This window comes from Schistocerca piceifrons, chromosome 2, assembly GCF_021461385.2.
Source record: "Schistocerca piceifrons isolate TAMUIC-IGC-003096 chromosome 2, iqSchPice1.1, whole genome shotgun sequence".
NCBI classification, from domain to species: Eukaryota; Metazoa; Arthropoda; class Insecta; order Orthoptera; family Acrididae; genus Schistocerca; species Schistocerca piceifrons.
Window position 1 is genome coordinate 41,026,324 of NC_060139.1, and position 15,473 is coordinate 41,041,796.

Here is a 15,473-nt window from a genome sequence, read left to right on the forward strand (position 1 = left end):
CACACACGGAGACAGTAGAAGACAAACACAAGCAAAAACAATAAATCAGATAGTCAATTTGGCCATAGTAGAAAATTTTCCACAGCTCAAGTAGCAGTGATTTCACCTCTATTTATCATTTCACTGTACACTACAATCTGCCTACAATGTTTGATTTCTGCTTTCCTCTAATATCATTCTTTACTTAATATAGTTGGAAACTATTTTTTTTTATATAGTAGCTCAGTTAAATTATTATTCCATATGGTTCTATAGTTTCATGTTTTCAAAACTAAGCTAAAATTTTACTTTCACTCTTACCTTAGATTCCTCCATTAACTACTTTCTCCACCTACAGATACTTAGCAATAATGTTTTACACGATTTCCTGGTTGTAAATTACTACCATATGTAATACAAACGCTCTAGTCCATTGCTTCCTCAACATAGTTCTCCACAGTACACCAGCATAATCACCATTATTATAATTATTCTCATCATAAACCATAAGACATTTTCATTAATTATCACTTCTCACAAAATATTCTCATTTTACGGTTCACCACTAACCCTTAACACTTTCTGTAATGTTTACTATGAGATGTGGTCTCTGAGACCCCTGTCTTTAAACCAACATTTAAACTGTAAATCATTTGAAAATTGAATTTATGTTATATAAAATTTATGTTTAGAACTATATAAATGTTGAAACTTCCTGGCAGATTAAAACTGTGTGCCCGACCGAGACTCGAACTCGGGAACTTTGCCTTTCGTGGGCAAGTGCTCTACCATCTGAGCTACCAAAGCACGACTCATGCCTAGTCCTCACAGGTTTACTTCTGCCAGTATCTCGTCTCCTACCTTCCAAACTTTACAGAAGCTCGCCTGTGAACCTTGCAGAACTAGCACTCCTGAAAGAAAGGATACTGTGGAGACATGGCTTAGCCACAGCCTGGGGGATATTTCCAGAATGAGATTTTCACTCTGCAGCGGAGTGTGTGCTGATATGAAACTTCCTGGTAGATCATCAGCAGCAGAAGAAGTCAGGAGTTTCCTCATCTGAGCCTTAAATGTGCGTACCAGTCGTTCAGCCTCACCATTTGACTGTGGATGGAACGGAGGGGCCGTGACATGCATGATGCCGTGACGGGCACAAAAATCCGCAAAATTAGAAGAGGCAAATTGCATACCATTATCAGTAACAAGAGTAGAGGGAAGGCCTTCCAAAGAGAAAATGCCAGCTAGAGCATTGGTGGTTGCCGCAGTGGTAGGCGATGTGCAATGGACAATGAAAGGAAAGTTAGAGTAGGCGTCAATAACGAGAAGCCACAAAGTACCTAAAAAAAGGTCCCACGAAGTCAGCATGAATACACTCCCAGGACTTCTCAGGCAAAGGCCATGGTGACAAAGATGACTTCAGGGTGGTGGCCTGTGACGCGCAAGGGCCACAGGCAGCGACCGTGTGTGCGATTTCAGAGTCCATACCGGGCCAGTACACATGATGGGACACCAGAGATTTTGTGCGAGAGACATCCCAGTGCCCTTGGTGAAGGAGGCGCAAGACCGAAGCACGCAAAGACACAGGTACCACAACATGCGGTGAAGCATTTTCAGTGGAAAGGAGGATAACACCATCCCTAGCCGTGAGGCGGTAACGCAAAGCGTAGTAGTTCCGCAACAGATCAGAAGTCTTAGCAGATGGACAATCTGGCCAACCCTTCTGAATACAGCGTAAAACCCTGGAGAGGGTAGGGTCAGAACCTGTAGCAGCTGCCAGCCAGTCCCCGGTGATGGGGAACCCATCCACAACCCGCTGCTTGGCAACATCCAGGTGGAAACACAAAAGTTCATCTCTATCGAATGCCAGATGAGGACCCATGGGAAGGTGAGACAGTGCATCAGCATTCGCATGTTGAGCTGTCAGCTGGAAATGAATCTCATAATTGAAACGAGACAAGTAAAGAGCCCAACGCGGGAGGCGGTGTGCAGCCTTGTCGGGAAGTGACGTTGATGGATGGAACAAGGAAACAAGTGGTTTGTGATCCATAACAAGATGAAATTTGGATCCATAGAGAAAAACACCAAACTTATGAAGAGCATAAATAATGGCCAAAGCTTCTTTTTCAATTTGAGAATACTTTTGTTGGGCATCCGTGAGCAGTTTGGAGCCAAGAACAAGATGTTGGCCAGGTCGATAAGTAGCCAGGCATGGGTCCTGTTTCAGCATAGTCTTCAATTTCTGGAAAGCCACATCGCATGATGTGGACCAATGAAAAGGCACGTTTTTATGCAACAGGCGATGCAACGGCTTAGCCATCGAAGCAGCAGACGGTAAAAACTTGTAATAATATGCTATTTTCTCCAAGAAGGGCTGCAGTTCCTTAACAGATGTAGGGCGAGGAAGGGCATCAATTGCAGCGACAGTTTGCTGAAGCGAATGAATACCATCCCGAGAGAGTTGAAACCCCAAGTATGTGATAGATGCCTGAAAAAATTTTGATTTCTGAAGATTACACTTAAGACCGGCAGACTGTAAGACATGAAAAAGTGTGCGGAGATTTTGAAGATGTTTGTCAGTGGTGGAGCCAGTGACAACAATGTCGTCCTGATAATTTATACACCCAGGGACAGTGAGCAATAATTGTTCCCAGAATCGCTGAAAGAGAGCAGGGGTGCTGGCAACCCTGAATGGCAATAGTTGGTATTGATAGAGGCCAAAAGGCGTGTTAAGAACCAGAAACTGTCAGAAAGCAGCGTCAAGAGGAAGTTGATGATAAGCTTCTGACAGGTCAAGTTTAGAAAAATACTGGCCTCCAGCAAGTTTAGTGAACAATTCTTCAGGTCGAGGCATAGGGTAAGTGTCAATAAGGCATTGAGCATTTACAATGGCTTTGAAATCGCCACAGAGACAAATATCACCATTTGGCTTAGCAACGACAATGACAGGAGAGGACAACTAACTGGAAGTGACAGGAAGCAAGACCCCTGAAGCAGTGAGACGATCCAGCTCCCGTTTGACCTGATCACAAAGGGCCACAGGAATGGTCCATCGACAACAAATATGGGAACAGTGCGAATGACAGATTTGTAAGATACCTCAGCATCACATTGTCCCAAGGGAGAAATGTTCTGTTTATTGTAAGTCCGTAATTGCCTAGTGACTGGTGACACGTTTGGAGAACCCAACTGAATATAGTCTGAGAATTGATGATAGCGGCAGCAGAACCAGTATCCACCTGCATGCGAACATCTCGACCAAGTATTTGGACAGTGAGGAATAACTTCCCTGAAAGGGAAGAAGTGGAATTGACAGACAACACAGAATCAGAATCAGTGTCATGTTCATGAGCATCATGTATGCGGTCGGATTTGCAAACAGATGACAGATGACCCTTTTTTTGCATTTGTGACGCACGGCCCAATGTTGTGGACAATCTTCTTGTGAATGTTTCGTAAAACACCACGGACATGAAGGGAGCTGCCGTGGGTTTTGCTGCAGTTTCTTAGAGGTTTGTTTACAGTTAGGCCGAGGCTGCACTTGGGAGTGTACTGCGGTCACCTCGGCTGGTGAGGACATGCCACACGCTTCATCAACATCGCACAGAGGTTGTATTTCCTCGACGTCGCCCCATGCCTATATTTGCACTCCAGCGGCGCAAGGAATTTCAAAAGACTGAGCAATGGATAAGACTTATCCTAGAGTCGGATTTGCCAACTGAAGGGCATGTTGCCTAACTTCTTTGTCGGGCACCGATTGGATAATAGCATACCGTACCATGGAATCGGTGTAGGATTCTTTGTGAACTTCAGTAACAAATTGACACTTTCTACTGAGGCCGTGAAGTTCAGTAGCCCAAGCACGATAGGATTGATTCAGTTGTTTTTGACAATGATAAAAGGCAACATGAGGGGCTACCACATGTGTTTGCTTTTGAAAATAGACGGACAGAAGTGAGCACATTTCAGCAAAGGACAAAGACGCAGGATCGTTCAAAGGAGCCAATTGCGACAACAACCAATACATTTGAGGTGAAATCCATGAAAGGAACAGAGACTTACATATTTGTTCATCCACAACATGAAATGCCAAGAAGTGTTGTCAAAGACGTTTTTCGTAATCAGACCAGTCTTCCGCTGTCTCATCGTAAGGAGGAAAAGGAGGTAGAGACGATGACGAGAGACGCCCCGCATTTGATGCCGCGACGAAATCACGAATTGCATTTGTGAGAAGTGTTTGCTGTTCTATGAGACCTTGCAATAGTTGTTCTAAAGTAGCCGTGGAAACATGTGGGTGAAAGTTGGAAAAGAAAAATCACAACCTCGTCACCAATTGTTATAACTTCAAGTTGAACAAGTGTATTTCAAGGAAGATGCAATACATGAAAGTCACAGATCAAGTAAACAGAGTAAGATGTGTGTACACTTTAACAGTCAAATCATAACTGAGTCCGAGTCTAGCGGCCACAGGCTGGCTGGCTGGCAGCTTAGGTGGCGCTGCTGCTGCATGGCTGGCAGGCAGCGCCGCATGTAGAGGACACGCGTAACTGCGCGGTGGCACTTTGAAAGATCGGCGAGTCACAACATGCACATTCCAAACTAATACGTTACCACATTCAATTGCTTTGTGGAACAGATACATATAACTTTTCTCTTTTCTTTCTCATTTTGCTACAACTGTGTTTGCTTTTCAGAAAGAAAATTGTTACCATTTACTCTATTCTGTTCCTTCTGATGATAATTGTTACCACTGTGATTATGGTGTACTCTCCTGTTGTGATTATTACTGTGACAATTTTGATTAGTAACACTTTCAAAATGTGTGTGTCTATTGTAGTTGTATTTCCTTGTTTTCTCCAACTTTGACCAAAATATACTTAAAAATCCTTTCTGAGAGTGTGCATAAGTTTTGCCTGTTGTGTCATTCAAACAAGACACAGCCAGGGCAAAAGCACCACAGGTGCAAAGATTCTAGCTGGTGCCAGTGCCACAGAGACTTGCCACTTACACCATGGGCAGCACTGAGGATGAGGATATCAACTTCACCTCAGCGAATTGCCGGCTGAGTACAGTCCACTAATGACCAGACAGCAATGGACAGAAGCCTACTTGGACGATAGAAGAGCAGCTCTCACTCACTTGGCTATAGACTATTGACCAGGGCTCATTTAGACAGGGAACATCATTTAATGAACTCTTAGAAGTGGATAGACAGTTGTTGTGAAAATCATTTGCTATGTACTGAGAAATTTACCCATGATTATTTGCACTTAGCCATTGAGGGCCTTTTTGTGTTACATTAATGCAGTGTTGCAGACTTCATTATTCAACAAGTTGCAAAGATAAGTAAACCTTTTTAACTCATTTGTCTGACTTTGTTACTAAATTTTTCGAGTGTTGTAGAACTTTCATTCTCCTGTCCTGTTACTTGACCTCAGGCATAGCTGTGTAATAGTGACAGGGAGTAATTGTCTTAGTGGTGTACTGCACCAGAAGCCATTTCATGAACTCACAAACTCAGCCTACTGTAACAACAGTGGCAACTTGGCCTCCACAGCAGTAGCAATGAGACCTTCACAAAACTGGCAAAGAGGGTCTACAGAACTGGTGACAAGGGTTTGGCAAACTGGTGACAAGGGGTTACCACACCATCATCGTTAGTACACTTATTTGTCCAACTTAATTCTTCACCTTCCAGAAACTTTTCAACAAACTTGATTTTCATAGTATCTGTCATATTAGACACAAAATTATCTCTGCAATTGTGCAGAAAATCTGCAGAGTGTAAATTACCTTCACTTGAAAAGTTTTTCAGTCGAATGTTGCAAAACATGGTACCAACACTGTTAACACAATTTTGATTAATTACATTACTAGACAATTCTTCAAATTTTTTACACAAAACAGAAACACTACTTTCTAGGGTGCTAGTTTTGTTTTTACTTAATTTTGCATTTCCTGTGAGTTTGCTGTCTACTGTTTTCACCTGTTAACAAAACTGCATTCAACAAGTACCAGTTTACTATCAACATTTGTTTTCAAAGTCCAAATTTGACTATTTACAGTTTTGTCAACAGTTCTCACTTCCTCATGCACATTTTAAAAGCAATTTTGTTTTTCTCCCTATCTTCAGTGATCTCATCTTTGACATTTTTAACTTCATCATTAAAGTTACGTTCAATTTCTTTCTTTTATAAATCAACAGATTCTATTCATACATCTAATCTATCAATTTTTTGATTAATATTGTTTATTTGAGCTGTATTTTTACCAATACAATCAAACACTGATCAGGAGTGTTGTTTGATTGTATTAGTATTCAATAAGACTTTTAAATGACCAATTTCTGTTAACTGCTTCTCATTATCATTTAATTGCGCTGTATTTTTTCCAACACAATCACAAAACATTCCTATTGACTGCCTGAATTTTGTGAACTGTTCATTACTCATTTTTATTAATTGATGCTTACTATCACTGATCATTTTTATTAACTGATCCTTATTATCACTGCTAATTTTGATTAATGGTGACAGCATGATACTTATGTCATTATCACCATCTTGTTTTAATTCATCCCTTAATTTTTGCTGTTAAACAAGTTCATCACTAATATTTTCCTGTTCTTGTTTCACTACACTATTTAAGTCTCTTATATCTGTATTATTTCCTATTGGTCCAGATTCTTCATTACTGTCATTGTTAATACTTACACAATGAAACACTTCACCAATAAATAAATAAATAAATAAAGTATTTCCAGTACTTAACTTTGTTGTTGGATGTCAACATTGTTAGTTGTTCACCTCACTTTTTTATTTTTTCCATCATTTTTGCTTCTTGTTTGCAAAATCCTTTTTTGGTGTTATTTTGCTGTTTGATAGCTATGGTTCATATCTGGCTGATTGTTCACATAAAATTTTCACAATATCTTTCAGTCTCCAAGAAGAAAAATAGTCCAACACAGTATTCACATTTCACTTCAAGAAAATCATGGGCAACGCCACCATACTCTGACCATCCCCAGCCTCTTCTTGTCCAGTGTTGAACTTAGATATGTTTGGAGTAAGTTAGTAATTTTGGCAGTTGGTCGCATTTTCACAGCACTTGCCACCATGAGATAGTGACACACTGCAGCGAGTTACAGGGACAGTTGAATTTTAATTACCAGTTATGTTAATAAAACAATACTCATATTTTTAGTTGCTCTTCTTTGATGTACATTGATGGCTCCTTGTACTCCTCCTTTCTGTGATTCATCTTCCTATAATTGTGTTGAGGGTGATTGAGTTACTACTTCAATTATAATGTGAAATCTGATGGACTTTCTGTAGAATCACACATCTATTTTCATCCATTTCACTTCACAATACAAATCGATAAAACACACACAACTCATTCTCCATTCTCACACTTCCAACTCATGCAAGTTGCAACCAACAAAGATTTTCCTCTAACAACATGTAGCAAAGAAGTTACTATCATATATTGATCTAGTTATGCATAATAATATTTGGGGCATACATTTCATAAATAAAATACAATTAACTGTTTATCTTTTTGAGAAGTCCATAATCATCATTGTAATTATATTAAGTATTTGTAAACATTGACATTTAAACATTTTTGCATAGCTTTGTAGTAGTGGATTTTTGTTTTTTACCTTTTCATCATGGTATCGTTCAGTTCATTTCATCCAATATTGGGTAGTACATTTATCTCACTATAACCAGTTTTGTTAGATGCGACCCACACAACACACAGTGCTACTCTTGAGAATCCCACAGAAACCCACATGATCCCAGCTACAGTCATGCTTGCTGCACAATAAATCCTCTGATGGAAAAATTTCAAGAGAACAATCTAATTATCCAAGAAGTTAGCAGATGCAGCAAAACCATTACAAAAGACTTTGGTGAAAGCAAGCAAGACAGCTCCCAGATGTTGATAAAGAATTCAAAGTACTGTAAAAATTTTCAGTTAGCTTTGAATGTTCAGAACTGTAAAATAGTACACATCAAAAAATAAAAACATGAAGTATCCTATAACGAACAAGTCAGTGAGTCACAATTAAAACCAGTAAACTTTGTTTCATTGGTAGAATACTAAGGAAATACAATGAACCTACGAAGATGATTGCTAACACACATACATTTGCCTTATTTTACAGTAATTCCACACCAAATAGAACTAACATGAGATATTGAATATTTGGAAATAAGGGCGGCATGAATGGTCCCTGTTGTTTTCTTCATTCCCATTTTTCTTTATAGCTATGGAAAATTGGCATGTAGATGCTGAAAGGACTGAGCTAGCAAATACTTGAAGATGGACACAAACTATCCCATGAAAGGCACTTAGTAAGTTTCAGGGATCTGTTTTAAGTGATCATCCTATAAATATGCAACTGCCTACATGTAATGTAGGGAATGAACTGGTTTGAGGCGCACAGAAACATGTAATAGAAAACTGTTGCACTTGCTTTAACACACACATACAGTTGTGGCGACACTGATAATTGAATATCAGTTACTGAAAGCAGTTGTCTGGGTAGATGAAGGTGGGGATGGTCAGGGTAGGACACATGAGGCAAGGAGGTTGTAGCAGGGTTGTGAGAGGCAGGTCTTTCACGAAATGACTCAGTGGCTGCACAATAAGATGAACGGAGATCAGAGGTTAGAGCATGTAGGGGGTAGAGAGGAAAAAAGGGAGAGAGTGAGAAGGGGCAGGAAGGCAAGGAATGGAAAGTGAGATGGTGATGAAAAAGGAAGGAGAGGAGTAGACAGGTGAGAGAAGCAAAGAGCTAAGGTGAGATAGTGGGAAACAGATTAGTGGAGGTTTAGGAGAGGGGGACTGCAAGAATGAAGGATATCCTAGACACACAATTTCCACCTATATAGTTAAGAGAAATTTCTGTTGGAAGGGATATCCAAATGGCACACAAAAAGTAGTTGTTAGTCATATTTGCAGATTTACAGGCTCACCACCATTTGGCAAGGGCCATTCATGCAAGTAGACAGTTGGTTGTCTATTTTGTTATTATACCCACAGGGAATGTTGCACAGTAATAGCAACATATCTGGTACATCGCATGGCAGCTTTCACATGTCACCCTGTCCTTTACAGTGATGGAAATGCGTCTGTCTTAACTGCAGTGGTAGAAGGTAGCGGGACACTTTCCATCTTGAGCAGCCACTGAGTCATCAATCCTGGCTGATACTGATTCACACTACACCAATAACTCATCCTTGCATCACGCATTATTCCCTACCCCTTCTCCAGGTCCTCAACCCAGGCAACTGTGCTCTCAACAATCAATAATCAGTGCCACCATAGCTGTGATTGTGTACCTTTGGATCTCAGTGTAGTTCTGTATGTTGATGAGTGTACTTGCTACTAGAACTAGTGTCAGAAGGATTGAAACCTACTGAACACATTGTTATGTTATGTGTCCTATGCACCACACATCAGACTGCAGTACGTGAGTCATTACCTTTCCTTTATTTTACATATTGAAACAAAAATTAAAATACCTAATTTTATACAACAGTTATCAAAACTGTTGAAGAATAATGTGATGAAAACATTTTGGGATTACATGTCATTTTCATGTTTCAAAAATGTACAATATCACCTTTCATTTATAGATTGCATTGACATGTTACTTTTATTGACAAGTTGTTAAAAGTAGGCTTTTGACTTCATTTGCTCTTCTCATGGTTCATACTGAAACAAATCATATTTTACACAGCAATACAATTGACAACTCTTGATAAAACTTACAAATGTTCAGGATGTAGCCATAATAAAAAATTAATTTGCAGTGGAATGTAAAATGACTCATTCTATGTTATTATGATGTATCATACAAAATGATGCATGTAACATGAAACTAACCAACCAATCAACTTTCAGATTGGTGACTGCTTTGCCATTACATAATTCTAAATTTCTTTAACAAGCACTACAGTAAAAATTAGCATTGGTTTGGTACCAAAAAGTAATGTATTTACTTGACAGAATATCCATGACAGCTCAGATATGCTTACTGGATCAAAACCCAAAGTTGAACCTTCGCCTTGATATTATTCAGTATTTCTAGGATATCTGATTTCAGACATCAGTTTAACAGCAATACATAACAGTCATAAGCATCCAACAGTAAGCCCAGTTCTGCAATTCAATTATTGTATCAAGCCCTTGGAAGTTAAATACTATTTATCTAATTTTTAACTGGATATAACAGAAAATCTACTCACTAAATGGTGGCAGGAGACACACACACAAGTTAATTAAATGTGCATACTTTCAGAAGCAGTGGTTCCTTCTTCTAGTAGAAGGGCTGAAGGGGGAAGGGAGAGGGATGAAGGAAAAGCACTGGAAACTTTTAGAAACTAGGGAGAGTTACAAAAAAGTCACCCAAAACCCCAGGTCAGAGGATACTTACCAGACTTGCTTCTCATCCCTTGATCTGCGGTTCTGGATGACCAGTCCTTTCCCTTTATCCTTCCTTCTTCCCCTTCATCTCTTCAGCCAGTAGGAGGAGGCATTGTCTCCAAAAGCTTGTATATTTTGTCAACTACTGCGTGTGTTCTCCTGCCACCACTTGGTGAGTAGATTTTTTTCTCTATCCTTTTATATTATATTTTCAAAAATTGATTATTTTTGTTGATTTTTTTAGTCTATGTTACATTGTTAATGCACACACATACCTAGCTATAACTATCTTCTCTGGGTGCTGACACTACCACTGCCTTCACACTTAAATGATATTTAATGATGAAACAAACCTCTTGATCTCTCCCACTGACCATTGTGAGTAATATGTTAAAATCCACACTTAAAATAGAAGTCTTACTGTCAGATATTGTTGTCATTTTTGATGGTGTTCTGTCTTGCAGCTGGAAAATCAAGTGACATTTTGCAGAAAGTTAATCTTGATATAGTAGATAACGAAAAGTGCAATAACTTATGGAAAAGTCTTGGCAAGATCACATCTCTGCCTCATGGAATTGCACCATCAATGATATGTGCCGGGGTCAGTTCAGGAGACAAAGACACTTGTCAGGTATGTTACTGTAATATGCTTTACTACTGCATGTATGAAACTTCAAACCCAGGTAATCTATTATGTCTGCAGTGTGTAATAGATCTGTTAATGTAGTTAGGACTTCAATGAATAAAAATTGTTTAGTATTTGGTTCAACGGCTGAACAACTGTCACAGATTATACACGAAAACATCTTGAAAAGACTAAAGGAAATGGTAACTATCTATCTAAACAGACATTGTACAAGGTTACACTTCAGCTGTTGTTTACCTGTATTTATTTAATTATGCATTATTACATGATTGTGGTACGCCACATCAAGAAAATTATTAATTAGAGGAAAATGAGAACCCTTTTTACCAGGCATCAGAAAACAGAAGTACAAACAAAATTTAAGACAAATACCAACTTCTGGTGCCAGATGTTCCTCTACCCAATGAGATAGAGATTAATTGGGGGGGGGGGGGGGGGGGGAGAATAAAAATGCTTAGATACGGGGAGAGAAGTTTCCTGGAATACATAAAACTCATTATTGACCATTAAAATTTTATCACCATGAAAACAACATGAAAAACGTATAAAGTGTACTACATACTTGCATATAAAGATTATTAGCATTTCAGTGCACCATAAAAATTGGTAGGAGAAATGCCATCCACATTTTGCGTATTAGGAAAAATCACACAAAAGGTTTCTCATTTTGAAATTGCATTTAAATGTTGATTGTTTCTGAAAACATCAAGTTATGCCTTGTGCAAGAAAGAGAAAAATATATCATGTGATGTAATTCAAATTCAACAGTACTGACTGTTGTCTGTCAAGACTGCAGAGTGTGACCGCTTGTTGGCGTTAGTCAGTCAGGCAAGGAGCAATAACCGACCATGACAGATGCAGTAACAGATAAGTAAACCACTTTTGTGACATTTACGAGTTCCTAACCAGGAGCTAATTTTATTATATCATCTGTGTGCTTTAATAGTTCAGTTTCTTGAGGTTCTGCGTGTAAATTTAAAATCTAATAGCCACAGTAAACTGATTTTGTGATATATTACAAGTCCCTTATCAGGGGAAAATTATTTAGTTTCACCTGAGTGCTTCAGTAGCTAAGTTCTTGAATATCTGCGTATTACAAGACACAGTTTGTGCATTTTCATCAGGGTCTACAGTAGAGTTGTGCAGCACGTGCCGATAGTCAATTTATCTGCATAGTTTAGTTTTCCACGGTCTTTGGTAAGGACAGGGACTGCGATAGTTGTGTGTGGATGCAAGCCGAGTTTGTGACACTTTGCTCTCAGCTTCAGGCTGTGATGGCTTCAGTTACACAGCTTGAGGCTGCAGTGGATGGGCACCACTGTTGTGGGCCAGCCGTGGGGATCCAACAGATGTCCAGTGCATTAGAGTCCTCTGACCGGTCCTCACTGGTGGCCAACCCAGTTACTGTTCAAACTGAGGCTGACCCCTCACATTGGTCGAGTGGTAGGTCACCCCGGGGCAAAGCAGGCAGCAAAAGACTTCCCAGGCGGTGGCACATAAGGCCTCCCCGGTTTGTCTGACAAACAGGTTCCAGGTGCTGTCTGTGGCTGACACTGTCACTGGTCCGAATGCTGTCACCTGTCCTGTTTCAGAGGAAACCATTCAGCCTGCAAGATCCGGGCAATTGTAGAGGGTGGGACTATTGGTAGTTGGGAGCTCCAATGTTAGGTGCATTATGGAGTCCCTTAGGGACTTGGCTTACAAAGAGGGTAAGAAAACCAATGTGCACTCCGTGTGCTTACTGGGTGGAGTCATTCCAGATGTGGAAAGGGTCCTCCCAGATGCCAAGAAGAGCACGGGGTGCAGCCAACTGCAGGTGGTTACTCATGTTGGTACCGATGATGTGTGTCGCTTTGGATCAGAAGAGATTCTCTCTGGTTTCGAGTGGCTAACAGAAGTGGTAAAGACTGCCAGTCTTGCTTGCAAGATGAAAGCAAAGCTGACCATTTGCAACATACTCAACAGCACCAATTGCGGACCTCTGGTACAGAGCTGAGTGGAGGGTCTGAATCAGAGGCTCAGACAGTTCTGTGACCGTGCAGGCTGCAGATTCCTCGACTTGCGCCAAATGGTGGTTGGGTTTTGGGTTCTGCTGAATAGGTCAGGTGTCCACTAAAAGCAGGAAGTGGCTACACGGGTAGCAGGGGCTGTGTGGTGTGGACTGGGTGATTTTTAGGTTAGAGGGTCCTGGGAAAAAACAAGATGGGCTTCAGTCATGAAGGGTGCAGGCTGAACACAGGAAGAACATAGATACAGCAACCATTGGTATAACAGTTGTAAATTGTCATCTCTGAGTTGGGAAAGTACCAGAGCTCCAAGCACTAATAGAAAGCACTGATGCTCAAATCGTTATAGGCACTGAAAGCTGGCTAAAGCCGGACACAAGGTCAGCCAAAATTTTTGCAAAGAACCTAACGGTGTTCCGAAAAGATAGGCTAAACATGGTTGGCGGTGGCATGTTTGTTGCTGTTAGAAGTAGTTTAACTTGACGTGAAATTGAAGTAGATAATTCCTGTGAGTTAGTATGGGCAGAGGTCATTGTTGGCAACTGGAATAAAACAATAATTCAATCCTTTTACCGACCTCCCAGTTCAAATGATACAGTTGCTGAAAGGTTCAAAGAAAAACTTGAGTTTCATTTCAAACATGTACCTGACTCGTACAATAATAGTTGGTGGTGACTTTAATTTACCCTTGATATGTTGGCAAAAATACATGTTTAATCTGGAGGTATACATAAAATATCATCTGAAATTGTGCTAAACGCATTCTCTGAAAATTATTTCGGGCAGCTTAGTTCATGAGCCCACACAAATAGTAAACGGTTGTGAAAACGCACTTGACCTCTTAGCAAAAAATAATCCTGAGTTAATAACCAGCATCAAAACTGTATAAGGATTAGTGAACACAGGGTTGTCATAGCAAGATTGAATACTGTAATCCCCAAATCCTTGAAAAATAAGCGAAACATATACCTATTCAAAAAAACAGATAAAAATTCACTTGATGTCTTCCTGAGAGACAATCTCCACTCATTCCAAATTAATAATATAAATGTAGACCAGATGTGGCTTAAATTCAGAGAAATAGTATCGGCAGCAATTGAGAGGTTTATACAAAATAAACTAACAAACGATGGAACTGATCCTCCTTGGTACACAAAATGGGTTAGAACACTGTTGCAGAAACAACGAAACAAACATGCCAAATTTAAACAGACGCAAAATCCCCGAGATTGGCGATCTTTTACAGAAGTTCGAAACTTAGCGTGGAGATCAATACGAGACGCCTATAACAGCTTCCACAATGAAACTTTGTCTCGAAACCTGGCAGAAAATCCAAAGAGGTTCTGGTCGTATGTGAAGTATGTTAACAGCAAGAAACAATCAGTGCCTTCTCTGCGCAATAACAATGGAGATAGTATCAAAGAAAGTGCTGCCAAAGCAGATTTACTAAACACAGCCTTCCAAAATGCCTTCACAAAAGAAGATGAAGTAAATATTCCAGAATTCGAATTGGGAACAGCTTCCAACATGAGTAACGTGGAAGGAAATATCCTCGGAGTAGTGAAGCAGCTCAAATCACTTAATAAAAGCAAGTCTTCTGGTCCAGACTGTATACCAATTAGGTTCATTCCTTTCAGAGTATGCTGATGCATTAGCTCCATATTTAACAATCATATATAACCGTTCACTTGACGAAAGATCCGTACCCAAAGACTGGAAATTTGTACAGGTCACACCAATATTCAAGAAAAGTAGTAGGAGTAATCCACTAAATTACAGGCCCATATAATTAATGTCAATATGCAGCAGGATTTTAGAACATATATTGTGTTCGAACATTATGAATTACCTCAAAGGAAACCGTCTATTGACACACAGTCTACGTGGGTTTAGAAAATGTCATTCATGTGAAACACAACTAGCTCTTTATTCACATGAAGTGCTGAGTGCTATTGACAAGGGCTTTGAGATCGATTCCGTATTCTTGGATTTCTGGAAGGCTTTTGACACTGTACCACAAAAGTGGCTCATAGTAAAATTGCATGCTTATGGAATATCATCTCAGTTATGTGACTGGATTTGCGATTTCCTGTCAGAGAGGTCACAGTTCATAGTAATTGATGGAAAGTCATTGAGTAAAACAGAAGTGATTTCAGGTGTTCCTCAAGGTAGTGTTATAGTCCCTTTGCTGTTCCTTATCTATATAAACGACTTGGGAGACAATCTGAGCAGCAGTATTCGGTTGTTTGCAGATGACACTGTTGTGTCATCAGAAGATCAAAACAAACTGCAAAATGATTTAGAAAAAATATCTGAATGGTGCGAAAACTGGCAGTTGACCCTAAATAACGAAAAGTGTGAGGTCATCCACATGAGTATAAAAAGGAACTCATTGAACTTTGATTACA

The 15,473-nt window shown here is 39.8% G+C and overlaps 1 protein-coding gene across 1 annotated transcript in view; it reads left to right on the forward strand.

Annotated features, from left to right (window-relative positions):
- Positions 1-15,473, forward strand: part of LOC124774617 (serine protease snake-like) — a 217,153-nt gene that overhangs the window by 179,527 nt on the left and 22,153 nt on the right. Inside the window, exon 9 of the mRNA XM_047249495.1 lies at positions 10,878-11,044. Within this exon, the coding sequence (XP_047105451.1) occupies positions 10,878-11,044 (167 nt within the window). The remainder of the gene's footprint in view (positions 1-10,877; positions 11,045-15,473) is intronic.